Below are 22,199 nucleotides of genomic sequence, written 5' to 3'. Positions count from 1 at the left end.
ACTTTTCAAATCTCAAAAACAGTTTAATTTACTGGTGAATTAATTCATTTAACCATACACATTATCTCCAGCACTATTTTTAAATCTGGCTATGGCTGGTTAGGACTGCACTGTCTAGTTTAGCAGACGATGGAATATGGTGTGTGCAGGGGAGCATTAAGTGGGCTGTAATGTCTGTGTGATTGCTGTAACAGCCCTGCTTGGCTTGGCTGGACTGGCCCACAGCAGCAGTCCCTGTCCTGGTTCATTTGGTCGTCTGGTCAGCTGTAAAGACGATTGGAACAGATTGCCAACACTCCCTAGAGAGACTTCAACACCGACTTGGCCAAGAAGCCTCCCGCACACTGCTCCACACGCGTGTGCTCTCACATGAATGCACAGACAGGCCGCTGCAGTAACTTGGGGAGCCCAGTCTTTCCACATTCTTTTGAAGTCAAAAGAGGAAGTCTGCTAACATGTTCGCCCAGCGAAATTTGGCATGCTGAGATATGTTCGCAGCTAGGAGGGGAGGCTGCGCCAAACGAAAATGAGTATCTCTCCGTCTTACCACTGTGGCAATAATACTAATCACTGATAACAGTCACGGGTAAACAAATCCTATTACCACTGGCCATCAGACCCAAGGTGTATGTGTGTGTTCATCTCTCCTAATGAAATTCCTTCCACTCGTCTGCAGGCAGAGAGAGGCCTTCTATCTGACTAATTCGCTCTAATTACTCTAATGAGCCACAGGTGATGATACAGTGAGACTGATTAATTAAATGGGAGGCACCAATCAGGCATGTCTGATTATGCCAATCATATCGACTACAGACTAAATGAGATAACAGGAGACAGACGCACTTTAATTGAGGTATCAAAACTTCATGGAATTCCTTATGCCCTCACGCTCCGACGATGCCGAGACAGATAGGCTGGTGGAATGACAACAAAGTTATTGTTATGTACACAGTATGAAGTCAATCTGCAGCTGCCGTCTGTGCTGCCACGGTGACCGGGAGTGCACACAGGAGAAGAGAAACACCACACAAGGATTTGCTTCAGATCTCATTCTCTGTAGAATAATTGGGACTGTAACCGCTAGAAACACTTTGTTTACGCCTACTCTGCAGTCACACATGCCAAGTAGTCTGCCACTACTCCTTTAGTCCAAACACAATGTAGGTTAACTGCCCCACATTCAGTGCATGTTTTACACATTAATCTAATGGAGTACCACTCTTGAATTCAAGCCAGGCATAGAGACAGACAAAAATACATTCACTTCTTCTTTGTAATGCTAACACCGTATTACTCACACTACAGAAGAGGCTAATATTTTAAAATAAAAAACTTTTCTGTGTGCATTACAAAAGTGAGAAGCCTTTTTACAGTCTCTGTGCTTGGCAAGATGACACAGATGTTTAAGAGATGAAGTTTTCTGTCCTGCCACTACAGTCACTAATCTTTGCTTTTATCTCTGACATGTCTGAGGCTGTTATGTGGTTATGATAGTAAACAGTAAAGGCGTCTGGAAAGATGTCTTATCTGAAATCTACGAGGCCTACCTCTGAAACTCCCCCTCCATCTCCCCTCGCAGCGTTTCACCTCCTATGCGGCTGACTGTTCTGTATGCCAAACCCACTGTGTGGGGGTGGAGTCGTGGGGTGGCGGCTCAGTCAGGAGCGACAGCCACGCTTGCTACAACGACACGGTACATGATCATAGATCACAGGCACGCCCCCTCAAAACACAGCACAACAGCAGCACAGATAACAGACTACAATTCTGGCTGCCTGTCTGCCTTCCTACCTTTGACATAGCAGGGTGCACAACTTTAAGTGTGCCAGCAGACACCGTCTTCTCAAACCACACAGGGTTTGAAGACGCAAGTCATATCCTCCTGAATCTCCGTTTTTGCTTTTCCTCTCACCCACTGGAGTAAAAGCCGCAAAGTTTTCTTAACCACAAGCTAACACAATAGTTTTTCTGTGACAACTGAGGCCTAAACACTTTTGTGTATATGTGTTTGTGCAACTAGGCTATGTGTGCATCTGTGTTTGTGTGCAGAGCGGTTGGGGGCGGGGGGTCAGCCTACCACTCTCCACAGCCTAACAAGACGCTTGTGGTCCCTGAGCGTTTTGCTCCTTTTTTTGAACACAGATCCATATCTACCAACAGCACAGGAGCTGTCAAGACTCACCTCACTGACGCTGACGCAAGCCTGGATCAAAAACAGCCTTTTTACACCGCAGCCTCGTTTGTATTGATCCATGTTTCTCTGCTGAGAGACTGGTTGTTGTTTTATCTCCCCAACATCCAAGCCTTAACTCTCCTGAAGCTTACTGAGAGCTAGTCATTATTTTGCCCGACCTATTGTCTGACAAAGGGGTTTCAGAGGCCAGGACTGAGCCTAAATACAAATATAATGAGACTAAGATGGTTTCTGGCATGGAGGAAGTGCAGCTCACTTGGTCTCATTTTGCGGAGTTCGAATTTAGCTGGAGGCCTGTGTCACAAAGGGTGAGTGGTGTGGAGGGTGCAATGGGAGGAGAGGGGTATGGCGATATGCTAGGGTGTAATGCATTGGTGAAAGGGCAAGATTTTTCATCCCTGCGTTTACAGGGTGGAACGGCTAGGATATTGAGATCTGAGATAGGATCAGAGGGTAGTGAGCTGTTTCAGCTACGATAAAGGCCACGCATTACAAACAGAGCACAGAGAGAGAGAGAGAGAGAGAGAGAGAGAGAGAGAGAGAGAGAGAGAGAGAGAGAGAGAGAGAGAGAGAGAGAACCAGAGAGAGAGAGGAAGAGAGTATCACACCTCTCATCCCTGAATTAATGCCTCCATTCTGCCAGGAAGCCATTCTGTGCCAGTGAGAGGAGATTGGGGAGGGGATGAGTGCACAGATACGGGCTAAAAAATGGAAACTGCGATCATGGAGAGGGGCGATAGGGATTAATCAAGTCTGAGAGCAGAGTGGGGCTCTCCAGGCCCTGTAGCACATATATAAGCCTGGGTCCCAAGGACTCGGGCAACAATTGACACCGCTGTTATTAGTTTATGTGACATCAAATGAACATACAAGTAACCATTGGTGGATAATGACAGGGTCACAGGTGCAGGCTAGCGACGTTGCAGACATCCACTCATCATCCTACACTCGTATGCAGGCTAATCTTTGTGGCCTAGAAAGTCTATGACCCTTGACAATGTGCTGTGTTCAAAGTTGCTCTAATTCAGTTAAGATCTGATCTGTTCTCAATTCGTTAGCCTATTTGATTTGTAGTAATTCACTTAGACTTCCATTTAAGGACTACAAGCAGCTTCATGCTATTGGCACAGTTACAGGACGGTGAAAAAGGGTCTGCATCACTCTCATGTGCCTCTGGTACATTGAATCCCTGCTCTGCATGATGCCCTTTTCCACGTTTTAATTTAGCCGTGTCTATCTGTTGTATCCAGTAATTTTCTAGATGCCTGATGATGACACATCAGCAGGAGTTGTGCCACAGCCTATAAAAGCGACGTGTTCCGTTTGACGCAAATCAAAAGCATATATCAAAATGCCCCATTAGGTTAGCTATATCTAGACTCTTTAATGGGTCCAGCCCATGCTGTCACTATTTGCTAACATGGCCTAGCCTTCTGACTGAGTTTGACACCCATGGTCTATACGATCAACGTCAACAGAGCATGTCCCGGGGCTAAGTCTTACTCAGCCTTTATGAGTAAGAGTTTTCTGCTCTGCTTGCACGACTTTTGAGAGAAGGCAGAGAAACACAGTGAGAAAGAGAGAATGAGCATAGCTAATCCTTACAGTAATGACAGAATAATTAGCTTGCATTAGGCTATGTAATGGGTTGTAATTATATCATTTATTCTGTGTTGAGAGAATATGATATAAAGCCTGCACAATGAAGGAAGAGGAATTGAGCTCAGTGGGAAGTAGGATGGAGCATGTGTAAGAGCTCAGGCTCTTTCTATTGATTGATCCAAACATCAAACGAACCACTGGAGTAATGGGGGGAGTGAAGGACAGCTAAAAGCTATTTGGAGCCTTCACTGCATAAAAGACTTGACCTGTTCCACACAGCCTACATATCAAAACCATCAAACAGCAATCAATAGACCAAAGCGGTCAACTCAACAAACCGTCACCCTACTAAAACATCAAACCCCCTGCCCAAGCGTCAGATGATAGGCTACACTCAGCTTATCCATTACCATCAGATAAAGAGGAGATAAAACACAGAGCCTAATCCTTTCATGTGTCGTGACAGCCACAGCAGCCTCCAAGGCATTCCTTCAGTCTGGCTCTCAAATAGTTTTATGGCGGAAGGCAGCCATTCAGTCAGCCAGCCAGCCAGCCAGGGCTGTTCTGGTCTGTTTGTCTTATTTCACAGTTTACACGCTGTTTTATAGGTAGTTATTATGGTCACCATGGTGATGCCATACGTTTTTATGGTCTTTTGGTCTGAGGGCAGAGAGTGTAATAAACGAAAAAAAAACACACACACATGAAAACAAAGACTCACAAAACACACTCCTGCTGTGGAAAGGTCTCCTGTCCCTCCCTTCCTCCCTCCCTTCCTCCCTCCCTCTCTCTTTATCAGTCTCACCAAATGCCTATCTCCCTACTTTCTGCTTCATGTGAAACATGGATAGGCTAACGTAGAATTGTCCTCTCTCATTCCACATCTGGAGCTGATCAGAGGGCCTCCTGGAAGTTGAGGCCTCTGGGCCTATTAATAACCATACCGCTGAACTCAGGGTCAGACAGCAGTCAGCGGATGAGCCTGTGTCTACTAAACACATAGTCCCTTCCCCCTTCCCCCTTCCCCCTTCCTCAAGAGGACAACTCTCACTTTTAAAAATGAGATGGCAGGCCACAGAGCTTAGCAATGTATATCCAGTTTTACACTTTTAAAATTGTGGCACACAAAGACTCTGCCAACTCAAGCAGGAACTCATAAATTATTCAAAAATAAGTTTAAAAAAAAAAAAAGACTAAAGTTCGAAAGTGGCTACACATTTGGTCATCCGTTAAAAATAAAATGCATAAACATAGGAAAACAGTCTTGGTTAATTGTGAGACAATTTTCTCCTTTTTTTTCTGCTTTCCACATTCAAACAAGTTCAAGTTCAAGGAGGCTGGACCTGTTAAAAGGCAAGACAGATGGTAAAAGTCATCATCTGTTAGCTCGAAAGGGTTAGGCCAGTCAGACAGCCCAAGTCATACTGGGGTCTACAGGGTCAGACCACCTCTGAACCCTGGCTCCAGTCTGACATCTGCTCAGGTCAAATGTCAGGGAGAGGTTAAGGTATCGTCTGAGGACGTCCAATGGACTTAACAGATACAGGACTGTGTCATTTGTATGGAATTTTCCATGTTTTTGGTAGACAAAGCCAGAGACCAGTCCTACATTTATTAATCATGCATTAGGCAAAGCCTGTGCAGTAATAACAGCATTAAATCTGATCTTTGTTCACTAAACTTAACTAGCTGTTCTTTCCTTAAATCATTATACCTAAAAATCTGAAAATACACATAAGCAGTTCCTCAGCAGTTTCTAAGTTCCTCTGAGAGAGCAAAGTTCACCAACCCTAAAACGTAAAACTAGACCAGTGAATAGCATACTGCAGAGAACAATTTGTTAAGCATAAACCACCCCCATCCAACAGACACATACACGCACCTGTGAATACAGGGTAGTTGAATCATCATAATCGGTGGTAGTTTTCTGCTGAGCCCAGCCAGCAGTCTGTGTTATTTTTAGAGGGCTGACACAGAAGCAGGCCGTCCATTTACTCTGTGAGCTGGCAGCAGGACCATCACAGCTCTGGTTGCTTTTAAACTACAAAAATGGGAATGAGCTCAACATAAACACTGCAAAGGTGTGGACACTAACAGAAATGAAGTTAGCTCCAGATCCAGGGCCATTACAGTTCCATTACTTTAACATTAGGCTCTTTATAACACAATGTGGTGTGTGAAAAATGCCAAACCCACACCCCCACACACACACACACACACACACACACACACACACACACACACATTAAACCATCAAACATCTCGTCACTTTATAGCTGTGAGGGTGGCATGTGAAAGTTGGTTCCATCCTTTATTTCAGAAAAAGGTAAAAGACAGGATTTACAAGGCGATGTAAAATAATAATCAATAAACTTTGCACCTTTGCATTATTCGCATTAAATCCTAATTTCTTTAAATAATAATAAGTAGCAAAACCTAAACTCAAGGATGACCTGAATACTAGACAAAAGCAACTGGGGGAGTAACAGAAACTGGACTGTGTGAGCTGAGGCTAAAGGTTGAAGGCTGTTCCCATCTGAAGTGACTGATGGGCTGAGCTTGAAGGCCGGCTATGGATCTAGCAACTGAAGCCATGATTGACATTGAAAATTACACAGAGTGAGCTATTAGCAGATAGCAAGCCATATCATAATTCAATCCCTACACCATCAAAGTGCACCAATATCATAATTCAATACTAAGAACCATTAGCCTGCAGCACACCAATATCATAATTCAATCCTGAGACCATCAGCCCATGCCAATATCATAATTCAATACTTGACCCATTAGGACACACCAATAGGCCTATTAGAATTCAATACCTATGGTCAATGATCTAACAGGACACTGATACTGGAGTCATGGGTTGAGGTCTGCACATAAGGATCCTCAGGCCTTATTTAGCCCCGACTCCTTGATAACAGCGAGATAAACAACACTAAAATTAGGTAGGGCAAGTGGTTCACCAATAAGCTTGGCTACACCAGACACTGAGGGCCACAGAGTATTTGCTGCAGGAACAAAATTTTGCAGGGTTATTCCGACAGACACGTTTGTTGAACAAAATGAAGCTCTGCATTAGCTTCAAACTCAGCAGTGTGCTCAGCCAAACTTGTCAAAAATGTTTCTAACACTGGCCCCCACTGTGTGACCGTCTGCAGTTGGTCTAAATTATCACATTGTGGTACCTTGTGGAAATGGGACTCCGTTTCGTTTTCTGGTCCATTGCCTCTGTTTATATTTCCATGTTAACATCTTGTTTAACTCCTCAAAACACTGCAAATCTCATCCAGGCTCGCCTTGCTGGGTCATCAGAAATCTGCACCTTAACAACCAATCAATGGTTTCTAAAAGCTCGAATTTCCTCGGCTGCTTTAAGTCCCTTTTTTCACCAAAGTTGTCATTATTCAAAGTTATTCTCGCCACACATTTCTTCGGTTTCATCACTTCACCCTAATCTTCGTGTACTGCATGTGTAGTGTAAAATTACTCTGGAGAATGGAAAATATGGGACAGAATGATCTATTACTGAAAAATAAATGACTCAAATGTCAGATGATTAATTGGCAACAATTTTGACAACTGATTAAATGTTTTTCTAGTAAAAAAGCCAAACTGTCATTGATTCCAGTGCTGTAGCTGTGAGGACTTTTGCTTTTCTGTGTTTTAAATATATTACCTATCTTGGGCTGGAAATTGTCATGTTGTTGTTGTTGTTTTTTTTTACAACATTTGACATACATATGACATTTTATAGACCAGAAAAAAATAATTAATTAATCAAGAACATAACATGTAGTGAATAATCAAAAATAATCTTCAGTTGCAACTCTAAAATCATTGTTAGCTAGGCCCTACTACAATACACTGGGCAAAACATGTTGTGAATGACTATAATATAACAGTCAATCCGGTTTAATCATTTGTAGGTCACATGCCTCTGAGAAAAAAAAAAAAACAGGTACTATGTAATAAAACGCTGGCAACTTGGCATTCAAATCGGCTCACATTAATGATTGTGAGAAAGCTGAAAACATGAAGTAGACAAGTAGAAAGATAAAAAAAAACAGAAGCAATAAGAAAAGAGTGCGCCACTGGATTGTTTTGTTGCACGTATTAGAGCCTGGATCTGAGCCCACTGCTGGTCTGCACCTCGCTGTGTGCGCATTCTTACTTTACCAGTCAACTATGGACGAGAACAGACATTTTTTCCCTTGGGAATGAAAGATTTGTGTTTACTGAAAACCGTAGGCTTAATATTACAAGATGAACAATAGACAATACAATATTACATCGGCCTTGGAGGCACTGTTTCAAGTGTACGCTTGATTTTTAAATAACATGGGCATCATCCTCAAACTTACAAGTGGAAACCCGCCAGTATATTCCAAAGTGAGCCTAAAGAGAAGTGTCCAGTCACTGAAGCCCAAGCTCTCTCTGCTGGAATACAGAGCAGCAGAATAATGGATGCTTCTGTCATGAGATACGGTGAAACTCTATGATGCTGTAGGTGAGAGAGACTCCAAGTGGGTCTGTAAATAATGCCTGCCACTTGAAAATAGGTCTCTGGAAACTGCCCCCTGTGCTCTTGTTGCTGGAGTTGGGTAGAAGTTTTGTCGGTGTAGTTACATTAGCGTATAAGTGTTTTAGTATTATGTGGTAGGGAGTGTGAAAGCAATATGCACGATTAAGTTTTACAGAATATTACCATAACTAAAGATATGTGATATTTTTGTAAGACGATGTTAAGTTGTAACACGTTAGTAATCCCAGCAACAGTGCAGACTGTAGCCTGTAAAGAACAGCACAGTTGACACAAATTACTAGATTTAAATTAGGTACTGAGTGAGCATACCAAGACATAAAATATATTTTGTTATACACCATAAAGTAAAAAATTACAAGGTGAGGTGAAAGCAGTATATATGCTTTAACAGAAGCCAGACGTAGAAATTCACATGAGCTGTAACCCCTCTAATATATTGTGATGTTCACAATCGGCCTGTGGAGGAACACTGCAAAGTAAATTGCTTATAAGTTTGTTGTGCAATCAGTTGTGATGATTCATTTCAAAGTGCAAGAACAGTCATTGAAAGAAAAAGTACCGCTACTGTCTATGGTGTGAGTTGGCCAAGTTTATTCAGGCACGTTTCAGTATATAACCTCTGCAAAACATTGTAACAAAATATTTATGAATTAAATTTTTAAAAAAACTAAAAACTTCATTTTCTTGGGGTAAAAAATATGCCTTCACAGTAATTAACTGACAATACTACTAATTATTATGCCCAGGATTATTATTAAGGATGTCTATTCTGATATTTTATATTACAATATTTGCATCTTATATTAACATTTGGACCATCTTAACTACAAGCTGTTCAAATAAAATCCAGCCGTATTAAATGTTTTTTTTTTTTTTTATCTAAAACCACAAATTGAGGAAACAAAAACAGAAATATGGGATATTTTTATCATAACAAGAGACATCCACATCTTCAAGGTTTATAAGGAAGCATGTCTGTCACACACTTTTGCATAAAGCCTGCATTAAGAGCTGCTGACTCCATCTGTTTGGGTACCCCTATTTTTAGACTTCTGTTAAATGCTTTTTATCTTTTGTTTGTTTATCAGACAAGACTGGTCAAAATTTATTTTACAATGCACGGTAAAATGATTTCATTAAATAGTCTGATATCAACTTTTAGAGAGTAAAATCCAGTGTAGACACTCCTCGAAGCCGAGGGAGGGTGAAGAAACTGAGCCCGAGTGTGAAGTACACTAAATCACTGAAGAGTTGGGGAGTATGGGCCTCCGCTGAGAATTAGCCACTGATAAGGTAGATGAGAAGTTGTGTTTTTTTTTCCTTCAGGTTTCTGAGAGCTGCACATTCCTCTCAGTCCTATGGAGTTTATCACTCATAAGGACACACTATAACCTCTTAGAAAGTGGGATGACATAGCCCTGACCAAAGTAGACCGAGGGCAGACCAAAGACCTGACATGCACTCATCCCGCTCTCTGACTCATGCTTAGTCGCTCACCACCCACCAACACACAGTGAAACCTCAGTCCCAATGCCAGGTTTTGTCACTGGGCAGAGAAGCGGTTGGCTACAGTAAAAGCATGACGTGATGCCCCTTCCTCTATGCTCCCCCAGCCTGTGCAGCAACAGAGGGGTAAAAATATCCCACCAGTGAGTTCAGACAACCAGCTCATAAATTAACACTAAAACTCCTACAGACAACAGTGGGCCAGTCGCTGAGAGATTTAAACCACTCAGGTTGCCACTGACCACAGCTCTGGGATCAGCTTACAAAACCCTTTTCCTAAATTTACCCATTAGGAGGTGGTGAATAAGAACAGGCTGTAGATCGGTTTTCACCTAAGTCACTATTTATCTGTACACTCACATAGTGAACTATTTTTCAAAATGGCTCTGGGATGCTTTGTTCCAAGAAATGTTATGAGGTGAGATGTAGGCTATTAGGCCTAAATTGGGAATTGTGTATAACAGAAAAGGTCTGTTCTTAATTTTACGAAGCTTGCACAGAAAATATAAAGTATAGGTTTAGGCTCAGCTATTCACTCATATCTTATTAAGGTTTGCCCGTAATGAAGCGCAATCTCTCGTTGCTCCCAAGTAGAAACACAATGTTCCAGCAAACTGCTTGACTGGGTCAAAAAAAAAAAAGGAAAGAAAAAAAAAAAAAACAACAACAGGAGAGAAGAGTGATGATCCCCTCTAAAGAAACTCAACTCTGTAATGGACGGACAGGGATTACAGACGTTAAAACCTCCTCCATCTGTAATTCACTGTCACCCTGCCATCATCTCTGAATCACTGATCCATTTTGCAAGTGTGCGAGACCTTGCTAAAAGCATCACTGTTGCACCCATTTGTGTTTGTAGTGGTGGTGGTGGTGGTGGTGGGGGAGAAAAAGGGAGGAAAAAAAAGCATGCAGAAAAGACAAGTTAACAGCTCGCTGTGCTGTTTCAAAGCACTCTCTGTCCTGTAACAACCACCTAGCTAGTTTCTCACACAGGGAATGGGACACACTGATCAAATAGGATTTTAATGAACATCAGCAGTTGGGAGCCTGAGGAATAGACGCTATGATGGCTTAAAGCTACTGACATCTAGGTTGGGTTGGATTTTCATCATCAAAAGAAACAGACACACAAAAAAAGAAAAACATTCCTTTGCTGGTGCTTCTCACACAGACAACACAGACTGTGAATCTAAGTGCACACTGTCCGTTCGATCACAAGGAAGAGGCAAATGAGAAAGCAATTGGCTGACAAGGCCATGTGTAGACCACGATCATATCATACTAACCCCAAATTATCCTCAGAAACAGGATAAGGGAAAAAAAAAATGTTCTTCTCTGAAGGCTTTCCTCTAGGAGCCTCTCAGTGGGAGGGAGAGTAAATAAGATGTCATCAATAATAGACAGTGAATGTTCTGAGCAGTTCCGCACACACACAAGCACACACAAGCACACACGCACACACAAGCACACACACACACACACACACACACACACACACACAAAAGCACACACACAAAAACACACAAGCTCCGACTGATTCCTATCCTGCAGACAGGCCTGCCAACCGCCAGGCTTTTTGCACACGCTCAGATTCACTGTCCTGACTAATCGCTTGTGATAGGGGCCTTTGCCATAATTACCCAGGGCCTTATCACAAACTTATGCGATGCATTTTTCATGTCCTGGCTGCTGGCAGTGCCTTCACTGTCCGTGCTGGCAGTCAATCTACGAAAAAGACTGATCTCAGACAAATTCTCACACACACACACACACACACACACACACACACACACACACACACACACACACACACACACACACACCAGTTCTTCTAACAGGGCGAAATGGGTGAAAGCAGGGTGAAGGGCCAGGGAAGAGAGAGGAAGAAAAAAAATTAAAAAGGAGGGGAGGGGGAGGTGAGGGAGAGAAAGATTGGGGGTGGAGGGGGGGTGGTGGTGGTGGTGGCGGCAGGAAGGGGGTGGGAGATAGATAGTGAGGAAAGAAAAGAGAAAGCAGTCTCAATTTTTTTTACATAATGCATGAACAAGGGGGCAAGAGTAGGAGGACCAAACGGGATCAAATAAATAGGAGAAGTGAAGCCTTGATGATGTGGCATAAGTGCGACACAAAGCCCGCTGGGAAGACTTGTTCACTGTCCTTTTGTCTATCCAGTCATAGGGGCATCATGACCTAAATAAAAGTTTAAATCCCAAGCCTGTGCAATTCACAAAATAATGTATGAACAATTGAAAAGCTAGCCTACATAATGCAATCTTATGTTAATGACGACGGCGACTGGGGCTGCTAATATTCATAAATTGTGATTTGAAATTCAGCAATGCACGTTAAATGCCAGTGGAAAACACAACAGTGCCATTGTCTACATGTCTTGTGATAGGTCAAACACGGCTCTAATATACACACACAGGCAATATTCTCTCACACACACACACACACACACAGAGTGAATAGGCCCAATATTTCCCCCCTCTTATCCTTTTACTGTGCCATTGATCTCCTCCCGTGCACGCCGAGATTAGTGGCATTTCTGGAGTTCATCACAATCAACAAGGTCATGATCTTTTTTTTCATATATATATATATATATATATATATATATATATATATATATCTACTACCATTTTATTATAAACTGCACCGCGTCCACAAACACTGTCCCCGTCCCGTCCACTTTCACAGACGTGGCAAATGTCTGTGTAAAAAAAAAAAAACCCTCACTGTGTATAATTGCCGTCAGGGGAAACCGAAAAAAAAAAAAAAAAAAAAAAACCGAGTTGATCAACCATAAAGCACGAAGACGACTTCGGTATAAAACTGCTCCAAACCCCGGTTCCCCGTTAGCCGATAAGGTTGCTAATGTTTTCATCCGCCTTCAAATAAAACTTACCGATTATCTGACAGCTAAAAGCGGAGAAAAACACACACTAGCAACGCGGTTGTTGTGTGTCTGAGCTGCCCGTCTCAACGGTCGGTGTCACCACAGCGCCACCGTATAATGAGTCGCACTTATTTTTTTTCCCCCTAAATTATCCAACCTTACAGCGGCTACAGCGTCGGGCTAACTACGGCTACTCGCTCCGGTAAAAGTTGAACAACACGCAATAAAAAGATAAGCTAGTCCGAAAGCTCTCCGCCAAAAGCCCCGCTGTTTTGTTTTTATGTCGGCGCATCCCCGCGGCGTCGCCCCGGCTTGCCCAGTTGCAGTGTCCGATCGATGTTGAATTGAACAAAGAGGATCAATTTCTGATCAGCGAGAGAGCCACTTTCATCAATGTGAGGAAGAGGTCTTGAATTCTCTTCCGAAACACCTACGAGACGGCGGCCGGGAAAAAAACACAAAACACAGCGGCCGAAAGAGACGAGACAGCCGAAGCGAATGGAGGATAGGCGATTTAAACAGAGGTTGAACTGACCTGTAGTTGTTGTAAGTCAAAGCGCTTCCAATATTGAAACATCGATCCTGCATTGGCCGCCATCTTGAGACATATTGAGACAGGAATGAGATGCTGATAGAGAGCGCGGGGGTTGGAGTTCAGTGGAGAGGACCGGGCGGCCGCAACACCCGGACCGGATCACTCCCACCGCTCACCCCAGGTAACAGCCGGCGTACGGACCGGAGTCAGCGCGCAGGAGTGTTGCCTTAATAACGCCATTATAATTGCTTAAATAGCTTTTTATCAACATTCAGATATTACAGGTAAATAACCGAACTGGCGTTAAATTACTCTTTTATTTTTTATCACGTTTACACACACACACACGCGCGGAAATCGCCAGCGCCCGATTGAGTCCATGTTTTTAATGTTGTTTGCTTTGTGTGTGTGTGTGTAGTATGTGGTGTATGTGTGTGTGAGAGATCTTTTTTATGTATTATGGAGAGTAAAGATCACACAAAAAATATAATGCCAGGAGGCTCTACTTGGAAGCCATATCTAAAATATATAAATATATAAATAAATCCCACCAGGGGAGCATTCAGGGACTAGTGTTTAATCTGAGCTGTGTACGGGCTGAGCAAGAGGATGGTGTGGACCCACATATACTCATTTATTTAATCAATAATCATTGCTCCTCCAAAAATCAGCATGACTGTCAGATTTAGGAATAAAAAATCGATGAACCTATTGCATGTTGCCAAACTCAAGCTCCCTTTTTGAAAGTGCAAATTTACACCATTTCTGTTTAAACTGCAAACATTTAATACATGAAACGAAACTTACATTTATTTTATGATACATAGTTTGTGTTTTATAGATGTTTCTGACTGATCCAGGTGAAAGGCTTCTGTTTTGGATCATTATGGACGTTCATGAAGGACAATCCCAAAAAAATAAATCAATAAAAGGTAAATATATTTAAACCAAATATAATTAATTAGGATGTTATTTGTTGAGAATAGAATCCGGGCTAAATGTGTATGTCTGGATAGTTAAAACAAAGCATTCAGCTCTAATCAATATTAGAAATCAACCACAATAATTTTAGTTTCATAATACATGTATTTTTATTGAAAGGGTGGATCTAGTGTTCACAGTCAGCATATGCAAGGAAGCAGGACTGCTGTGGACCTGCTGAATTTGGCCATTTAAGAATGGGTAAAAGATGGAGTGGACTTACACTTGGCACAAGATAGATTCATATGATTTTCTCAATGTACAGTAATATGAACAAGAAAGTAAGTGAGATATTCTCATTCTCTTGCCATTTGTTATTCAAATAAGATGTTTTTAATCCAGTCAGATGACTACGGCAGCAGGGCAGCCCAGTGGTTAGACTGTCAATGTGCATACATATCTGTTGTTGAAGTGACCTTGAGCAACACTCCTGAAGGCATCACTCCTGCTGACCATGTCCTCTGACCCCCCTACAGCTTGTGGATATGCAAAGAAAGTGTAATTACACTGTATATATGGAGTGCCTTAAATTCCTTGTGTCAAACTGTGCACCTTAAAAACACCATCACGCCTCAGCTTCAGCCTCCAATTGCTCTGCACACCAAAGCCGGATCCGAGTTCCTCAGGTTTATCAGGGTAACACATCTGTTGTACACGTCGCATTCATTTTTAGCTTTTTGTGGGTTCCCAAATGTGACTCGTCGAGTGACTTGTGAGGCCTGGAAAATCCACGCCTGCATTCACACTTAGTGAGTTGTTATTTTTTATTTTTTTCTTGAATGCTCAGAGCCCCAGCAGCCTTTTATAAAAATATTTAGTTTTATTTTTTTTTTCTCCCCAATCATTTTCATTTCTTTACAGCCATTGCACTTTAATTGCATTCACTAAAAATAACACAAGAATTTGCCATAGATAATAACGCCTCTTTCACTGCATGTGTGTGGATACAAAGGTAGGCATTTTTGTGCTTTGAATTAGCTCAACTTTCAGGCCATTACTTGATTTGATTTGAAGCTGTTTGTGTGACCCCCTTCTACAGTATGAATGGTGCTCAGTGCTCTCTACTGATATGTAGTCTCAATAGCTTTGCCTTATTTTATACTTCATTTATAGACATAATACAGTGAATTAAAGACTGGCTTTAGTTTGGCCCTGATACCTGGTCACATGCTTTTAATAAAATGTACTGAATTACACTGTATACAACAAATAACAACCACTGGTTAAAGCATTTTACTGTGATAAAAGCAGCATGATTCAGGTCGCTATCTGTGTCAGTTACTAATTCTTTTTTAAAACATGAGCAACTGTCTGCATTATGACATACATAATTATTACTTTTTAAGACAAAAATACTGTATATGAACCGATAGATCCTGTGTTTAATCCTCTCGTTTTGTTCCCTTTCCGCCATGTTAATCAGTGTTTCCTTGGCTTGGCCTGCATGACTTGTGATGCTACCTATCATTAAGCCAAACCAGAAATACAGGTCTGAGATAATCCGTACGGGTTCAGTAGCTCTGCAGTGTGTCCGTGTGTTTGTATAGTTTTCTATTACTCTTACACAAAGAAAACACACAGCTAAAAGGATCATGATACATTTTTGTGCCAATGATATTACTATGAAACAGTCAACAATATCTTGTCAATAAGGAGAAGTGAAAGTAGCTCCGAACGGCGTCTTAATTGTATTGAGAAATGTTCTATAATTATTTAACACTGCTGACTTTTTACTTTGGATTTTAAACACAACGATTAAATGTTTTAAATAACGTAAGGTGATACTTTGTTATGTTATTTATTGTGTCAACATGCACATCCAGCAGAAATACTGTAGCAGCGGTGTTAGACATGAACAACCATATAACATTACATTGCAAACAAATAACCTTTACAGTATTTCTTCCCTCCCTAAAAGTTTTTAATACTCAGCCATTCAAAGGATGCCATGAAGGACATTTTACTGAAACAAAAAAAAGAGAAAGAAATGCAGCTCTTGAATCATCACACACTGAAAAAGAAAACATGAAATGGACTTCATCTTAGCTCTCACCTAAAACACATAACAACAGAATCATGTTTAGTCTCCAGGGAGACCTTCAAATATTTTTGGTCTCTATAACTAATGAAGGTGAATCACCTTTTTTTTTTTTTTTTTATTTCTGGTTAATTTCTGCTTCACACATGACTCTACCAATTCATTTCTGTACACAGTCCCTCCACATTTAATGCAAGAATGTATCCAGTAAATTTAGTAATATCACCTTAATGCAAACGTTGCCTTTAACATTACAAATCAGTTGATTTTGCACTGCCAGACGCTCCTCTCAGACTCTCTGAATTTCAGGACACAATATCTCCATAAGGATTTGACTGCAGCTTCATAGACTCTGGATTACTTTGAAGCAGTAGGGGGTACACAGTGTAAGTCGGAATAAGCAAGAGTCTGAGTTATCAATCCACCTACAAATTATCGTGTTCCTGCTACAGAGGCTCATGCATGCCTGGCATAAATGACATGAGAGGAGTCTTTTTTATTACACTCTATGGTAAAATTAGAGAGGATGAAATAAATTGTTCCTGACAAGGACAGCAGAAGGAACATGTTGGAGCATACACATTTTAGTCTTTAAAAATCCTCATCAGTTCATGTACATTTGGGTAAAGTTTAAATATACAGAAATAACCACACATTCTTTGTGTCAGTGCCATTATACAACTAGATCTTATACCCGACGGAGCTACAGGGTATAAAATAAAACAGCCTTTCTGTCCTTTAGCTTTCCCACTTTTCTCTGTTTGTGTCCCTTTTCCTCCTGCTCATTGACTCTGCCTGCAAGGTGCTTTTAGCGGGCCTTGTGTGGCTGGGTTGGAGATGGATGTGTGGCCCTTGGGAGCCGCAGGCAGAGAGCAACACTGATCATGTCAGACAGGCTGGGGAGGCTGCATAAGATCATCATCACCCAGCAGTGGAGTGAATCGCCGCAGTGGCACTTTCACACAACCTCTGACCTTTGTGGTAACCTCTGAGGTCATGATCAAGGTCAAGGGTCAGCGAGGGCCTCTGTGATCAGGGAGCTCGCAAGCCCCTCCTGCCCGCTTCCTCCTCTTTTTCTCTCTACGTTCTTTCCCTTCGTTCTTTTCCCCCCTTGCTCTTGTCCCTCATCTTCTATCTGTTTGTCTATCGCTCACACTCTCCTTCACCGGGCGGGACCAATTGAGACATCCCATCCCCTGGGAGTGCAAAAAGGAAAGCAAGAGAAAATCAATAGGGAAGATGAGTGAAGACCTGTGGGTCCCATCAAAAACTGAATGCTTCTCTCTGTGCTGGTATGATTCACACACACACACACACACACACACACACACACACACACACACACAAAAACACTACAGATAGACAGTGGTAATACTTTTGACAAACAGGAAGATAGTAGTAAACATGGGCTTGGAAATAGTACAAAACTAGAGACAAAGATGTGTAATGTCTACAAAATGTTGTTTTTTTAGTGCATTCCACTTACATTGTCCATATAAAGTGACCTGAGAAGCCCTTGTGTCAGTTTTTCCATCCTCCCTGCATGTACACATGCTGCAGTGATGTTTGAAAAAGAGGAAGATGCGATATTGATCCCTCCATGAAGATTTTTCAAGGTCTGCAACAGCACATGAAAGAGCTTGATGACTTTTTCGAGCAAGAGAGAAGAGTAAAAATGAAGCAAACATAAATGCCAAGCTTTGTGTATCACCCTGGTTATAATTTGAGCTGAACAAAATGTCACCATATCGGCAATCAGCGTAACTTTAATTATAGCACAATTCCAGCAACATTTGCATGGTTTTGTGCTGCCTAGAAAGGAAAACAAAAAGGATTGAACTAAACAAGAGAGAGCTGAAGGAAGACAAACAAAACCCATTCCTATGTGTCATTTCCTGACCTCAGCCACCTCTGCTATTTCTGAGGAAAGACATACATGTGTTTATAATGTTGAGCCTCACCATGTATCCATAACTTATGAGTTTGCCGTGCTTCTTCCCAACTCAAGATAACCCCGGGCAGGACATTAAATGATTGGCTGAAAATAGAACTGTTCAGATGAAAGGGAGGATAAATAATGCAGAAAGAATACAAAACCTCTTATGGGGATAACTAGTCACACACACGCACGCACGCACACAAACACACAAAGAAGATTTCTTTTTTTTTTTTTGCTCCATGGTGAAGAAAAGTGAATGGATGTAACAGGAAGGAGGAGGACCCAGTGGAGACACACATGCTTCTTGCTTCATCTCCTCCCACTCCTCCTTGTCTGCCATTTTTTTCCGCTCACATTCAGACTTCATGACATACTCTGTGTCTGTGGGGAGGAATAATGTTGTCCCAGTCACGCCGTGTTTTTCCTGCCCACCAGAGATGAGACACAACACACAGTGCAGGATTTCCAGACCCGCCACCTCATCATTTTTTCATTAGTTGTGATCAGAATGCGTTCGACCTGGATGGCTGATCCTCTTACACAGAGAGTAATGTGTCACTGTCTGACTGTGTTGTTTTTTATTCCTCTATTTGTTTAGGGTTAGATCACCAAATTAAAAAGCTGTGAGTCATTTATTAAGATTTCTGGTTAGAGGGTGTTGCAATGCTAGGTCATATCTAATAAATAAAACATTCAAGACAAACCTTTTCAAAGCCCCGCTGCTGCCTGCCTAATTTACAGCTGAAATGTTTATTCATTGGCCAAATTAAACATGCATGTTTTGAGAAAAATCCAAATATGTCTACACTGCACAGGCTGCACAGGAGACCTCACAGGGCAGCTTTCTGTTTGTGTAGGGAGACACCTAGTGGTGAATAACACGTGTAGCGTTTGTAGAGGGATAAATGGGAGATTGAGGCTGCTCTATTCTGGTTTATTAACTTGATATGTATAAAAATATTTTTTTAGTCAATCCATAAAATCTAAGTAACTATTTGCTGATTAATTTAGAGTGAGTTTAGTGGCCGTAAAAACTCCAAAATTAGGCTCCAGTAATGCCACTTCTCCAAACACCAACCCCTCTGATTTGACCCTCTGGCCTCCATCCTGTGTGAATATGCCTTTATACAAACAGAGTAAGCTAAATGAAAAATATGTCTTGTTCTTTTAAAAAATGACCTCTGCTTATTCCATCAGCAGGACACCGCGCCCAGGGCCAAAGTGTTTACTCAACCTAAAAGAGCCTGGGAGGCCAGCAGGCCTCACAAAAGCGCCTTTCACCGGTAACAGGACCCTGGACCAACGCTGCCACGTCAAATTTTTTGGAGCATACAGCACTGCTGCAAATGTGTTTATTTTTACTCTGTTTGGACCAAGACGACAGGGTGACATAAGCTGACACTACTGAAGAACATGTAGGACAGGCGACAACAATGGCAAATTTGGTAGACCATTGCAGGCTCCATTGTTTAACCCGACGCATTCCTTATCTCTCCTGACTGTTAAAGTAGGGCATTAAGGTGTGCCAGCCGGCTGCAGGGACGGAGGGACGGAGGGACTACTTTTCCTGAAAAAAAGTTTTAATACAAGTGCAGTGGACAAAAAAAGGAACAAAACTGATCATACGAGGTTTTAACTGGGGGGGAACTGCAGGGTGAAGGGTGTCGATGGGAGTTGTGGCTCACTGGAGAGCAACGGGCCGCTCCACGATAACGGCGCACAGAGCAAACAGGCGCTCAGGTTCGTCCCAGCGGGAAAGATGTTGTGCACTTGTTCGCAAAAGGACCTGTTCCTCTGTGTGCGCGGCCACCGTCGGTTTCTTGTTGTTCCTGGGAGTCTGCCTACTCCACCTACCGGACCCGCTCACGCTGGAACCGGTCGTCTCTGAGGAGAACCGCGCGGTGACGCTCCTGATATGGACCTATCCTTTCGGTCGGTACCGCAAAATTCCGGACTGCTTTGCGCTCTATCAGATCGGCGGGTGCACGCTCACCGACGACTGGCGCGCGTACCCGGAGGCGGACGCCGTGATCATCCACCACCGGGAGGTTGCCACCGGCAGCGCCGATCTACCACCGGAACCGCGGCCACGTGCGCAAAAGTGGATATGGTTGAACTACGAGTCCCCCTCTCACACGTCCAGTCTGTGGCGTTTTGAGGATGTTTTCAACCTCACAATGACCTACCGGACAGACTCAGATATATTCCTGCCGTACGGGTATCTGGTCCCCAATGAACACAGAACCAGGGGTCTCCAGAACCGCTTTGCGCACCCGCTCCACACACCCCCGCGCTCACACCGCCCCCGACCCCGCCTCCTGGCCTGGGTCATCAGCAACTGGTCGGAGTCTCATGCGCGCGTGGCCTTCTACCACCAGCTCCGCCGGTACATCCAGGTGGATGTGTTCGGGCGCGCCGGCCGGCCGTTACCGGAGGACAGCGGCGGCGGCAGTGTGGTGCGGCTGCTCGGACGTTACCAGTTCTACCTGGCGCTGGAGAACTCGCAGCACACCGACTACATCACGGAAAAACTGTGGAACGCAGTGCGGGCCGGTGCCGTCCCGGTGGTCCTGGGTCCGTCCAGGCAGAACTATGAGCGCTTCCTGCCTCCAGAGGCCTTCATCCACGTGGACGACTTCCCCACAGCGCGGGAGCTGGCCCGGTACCTGCTGATGCTGAGGCGCAACCCGGCCCGGCTGAGGCGGCACCTGGACTGGAGAGGGAGCTACAGCGTGCACCAGCCCACCTTCTGGGCTGAACACTACTGCACGGCCTGCAGGGCGGTGAGGAGGACCAGAGGCAGGACTGATGTGGTCAGAGACTTGAGACGCTGGTTTCACTCGTGAAAAAACACCTGAAGCAGCAGAACTGAACTGATGATAAAGCTGAAAGATAATGTGTAACCAGACTCACTGCCCACCTGATGACCTTTCAAAGTTTACAACAGAAATCTATTTATAATCGACCATGATTGTTTAATTTATACGACTTTAATTCGACTAGGTGATAACTGAGAATGATGATTTTTGATTCATTGAGTAAAGTTATTTTTCCTATGAACTCTTCTCTCATTGTCATCATTTGATGGTGTTTTGGTGATGGTGATCTGTCATATTACAAATTATACTTTATATTTTATGTTGAGTCAAGTCATGTTGGTTTTATTTGTACTGTACAGCTTAAGGAAGGTTTAACACTCCATACAACATTAAAAGCACAGTATTGTTATTTCTCTTTTACATTGTTGGGTGTGTTTTAAGGCAACCACTGATTGCATTACACTAAGAAATTCAGCTTGCAGAGACAAGACCTGCTTCAGATGATTGCTCCCAGTAAACGGCTAGTATTTATTGTTGTCAACCTCCCCCCATTTCAACTTAAGCATCATGCAAAATTATGGTGCTACAAAACAACTTACTGACAAATGATGGTGATGAATATGGTAAAATGTTAACTGCGGTACAAGTTTCAGATCTCTGCAAGGTGACTTTTGCACAGTACTGAAATGGAAATCAAGGGCAGTTAATTAATGTATTTAGAGTGAGTGTGTGTGTGTGTGTGTGTGTGTTTGATTCAGGGAGGAAATATAGACACCATCCCCAGAAAGTACATCAACATCTGCCTGCATATGTCTCTTACGTGCGTACCTGAGGGGTTAACACTAAATCATGTTAATCATAGCATCCCTGGATCTGATCTACTATTATTTTAATGCCATACATGGCTGATGCTCGTGTCATAGCAAGTCACAGATCCCTAAAATAGGACTCCGACCCCTTGATTTGTGTCTGCACATCATTAACGGGTTGATTACAACCCTGTTTGCACTCAGAGGCCTCGCTGAATGACCTTAAAGGTGTCGTTAGACCCCAAAGCTCTTCTCTGACACATCTTGTTAGAGAGTGAGACAACTGTACAAACACTCATAGTGTTCATTAAGTCCACACAGCTATGCC

General features: G+C 42.8%; 2 protein-coding genes across 4 annotated transcripts in view; one reads left to right on the top strand and one right to left on the bottom strand.

The window, feature by feature from the left end:
* cux1b (cut-like homeobox 1b) overlaps positions 1–13,413 on the bottom strand; it is a 61,366-nt gene extending 47,953 nt beyond the window's left edge. For all 3 annotated transcript variants that reach the window (XM_051396689.1, XM_051396685.1, XM_051396686.1), the window contains exon 1: positions 13,286–13,413. In XM_051396689.1, the coding sequence (XP_051252649.1) occupies positions 13,286–13,348 (63 nt within the window). In that variant the 5' untranslated portion in view covers positions 13,349–13,413. The remainder of the gene's footprint in view (positions 1–13,285) is intronic.
* LOC127361782 (alpha-(1,3)-fucosyltransferase 4-like) lies at positions 13,371–21,482 on the top strand. The gene is made up of 3 exons (XM_051396690.1): positions 13,371–13,466; positions 14,113–14,217; positions 19,441–21,482. The coding sequence occupies exon 3, from the start codon at positions 19,911–19,913 to the stop codon at positions 21,087–21,089; it is 1,179 nt and encodes a 392-aa protein (XP_051252650.1). The 5' UTR covers positions 13,371–13,466; positions 14,113–14,217; positions 19,441–19,910; the 3' UTR covers positions 21,090–21,482.
* Positions 21,483–22,199: the final 717 nt, after the last annotated feature.

This window comes from Dicentrarchus labrax, unplaced genomic scaffold (assembly GCF_905237075.1).
Source record: "Dicentrarchus labrax unplaced genomic scaffold, dlabrax2021, whole genome shotgun sequence".
In the NCBI taxonomy this organism is placed as follows: domain Eukaryota; kingdom Metazoa; phylum Chordata; class Actinopteri; family Moronidae; genus Dicentrarchus; species Dicentrarchus labrax.
The sequence above is the reverse complement of the archived record's forward strand: the minus strand, read 5'-3'. Positions and strand labels throughout refer to the sequence as shown.

Bases quoted from the DNA above. Each gene is read 5' to 3' on its own strand.
- LOC127361782 (XM_051396690.1), top strand. From the start codon at position 19,911: ATGGGAGTTGTGGCTCACTGGAGAGCAACGGGCCGCTCCACGATAACG.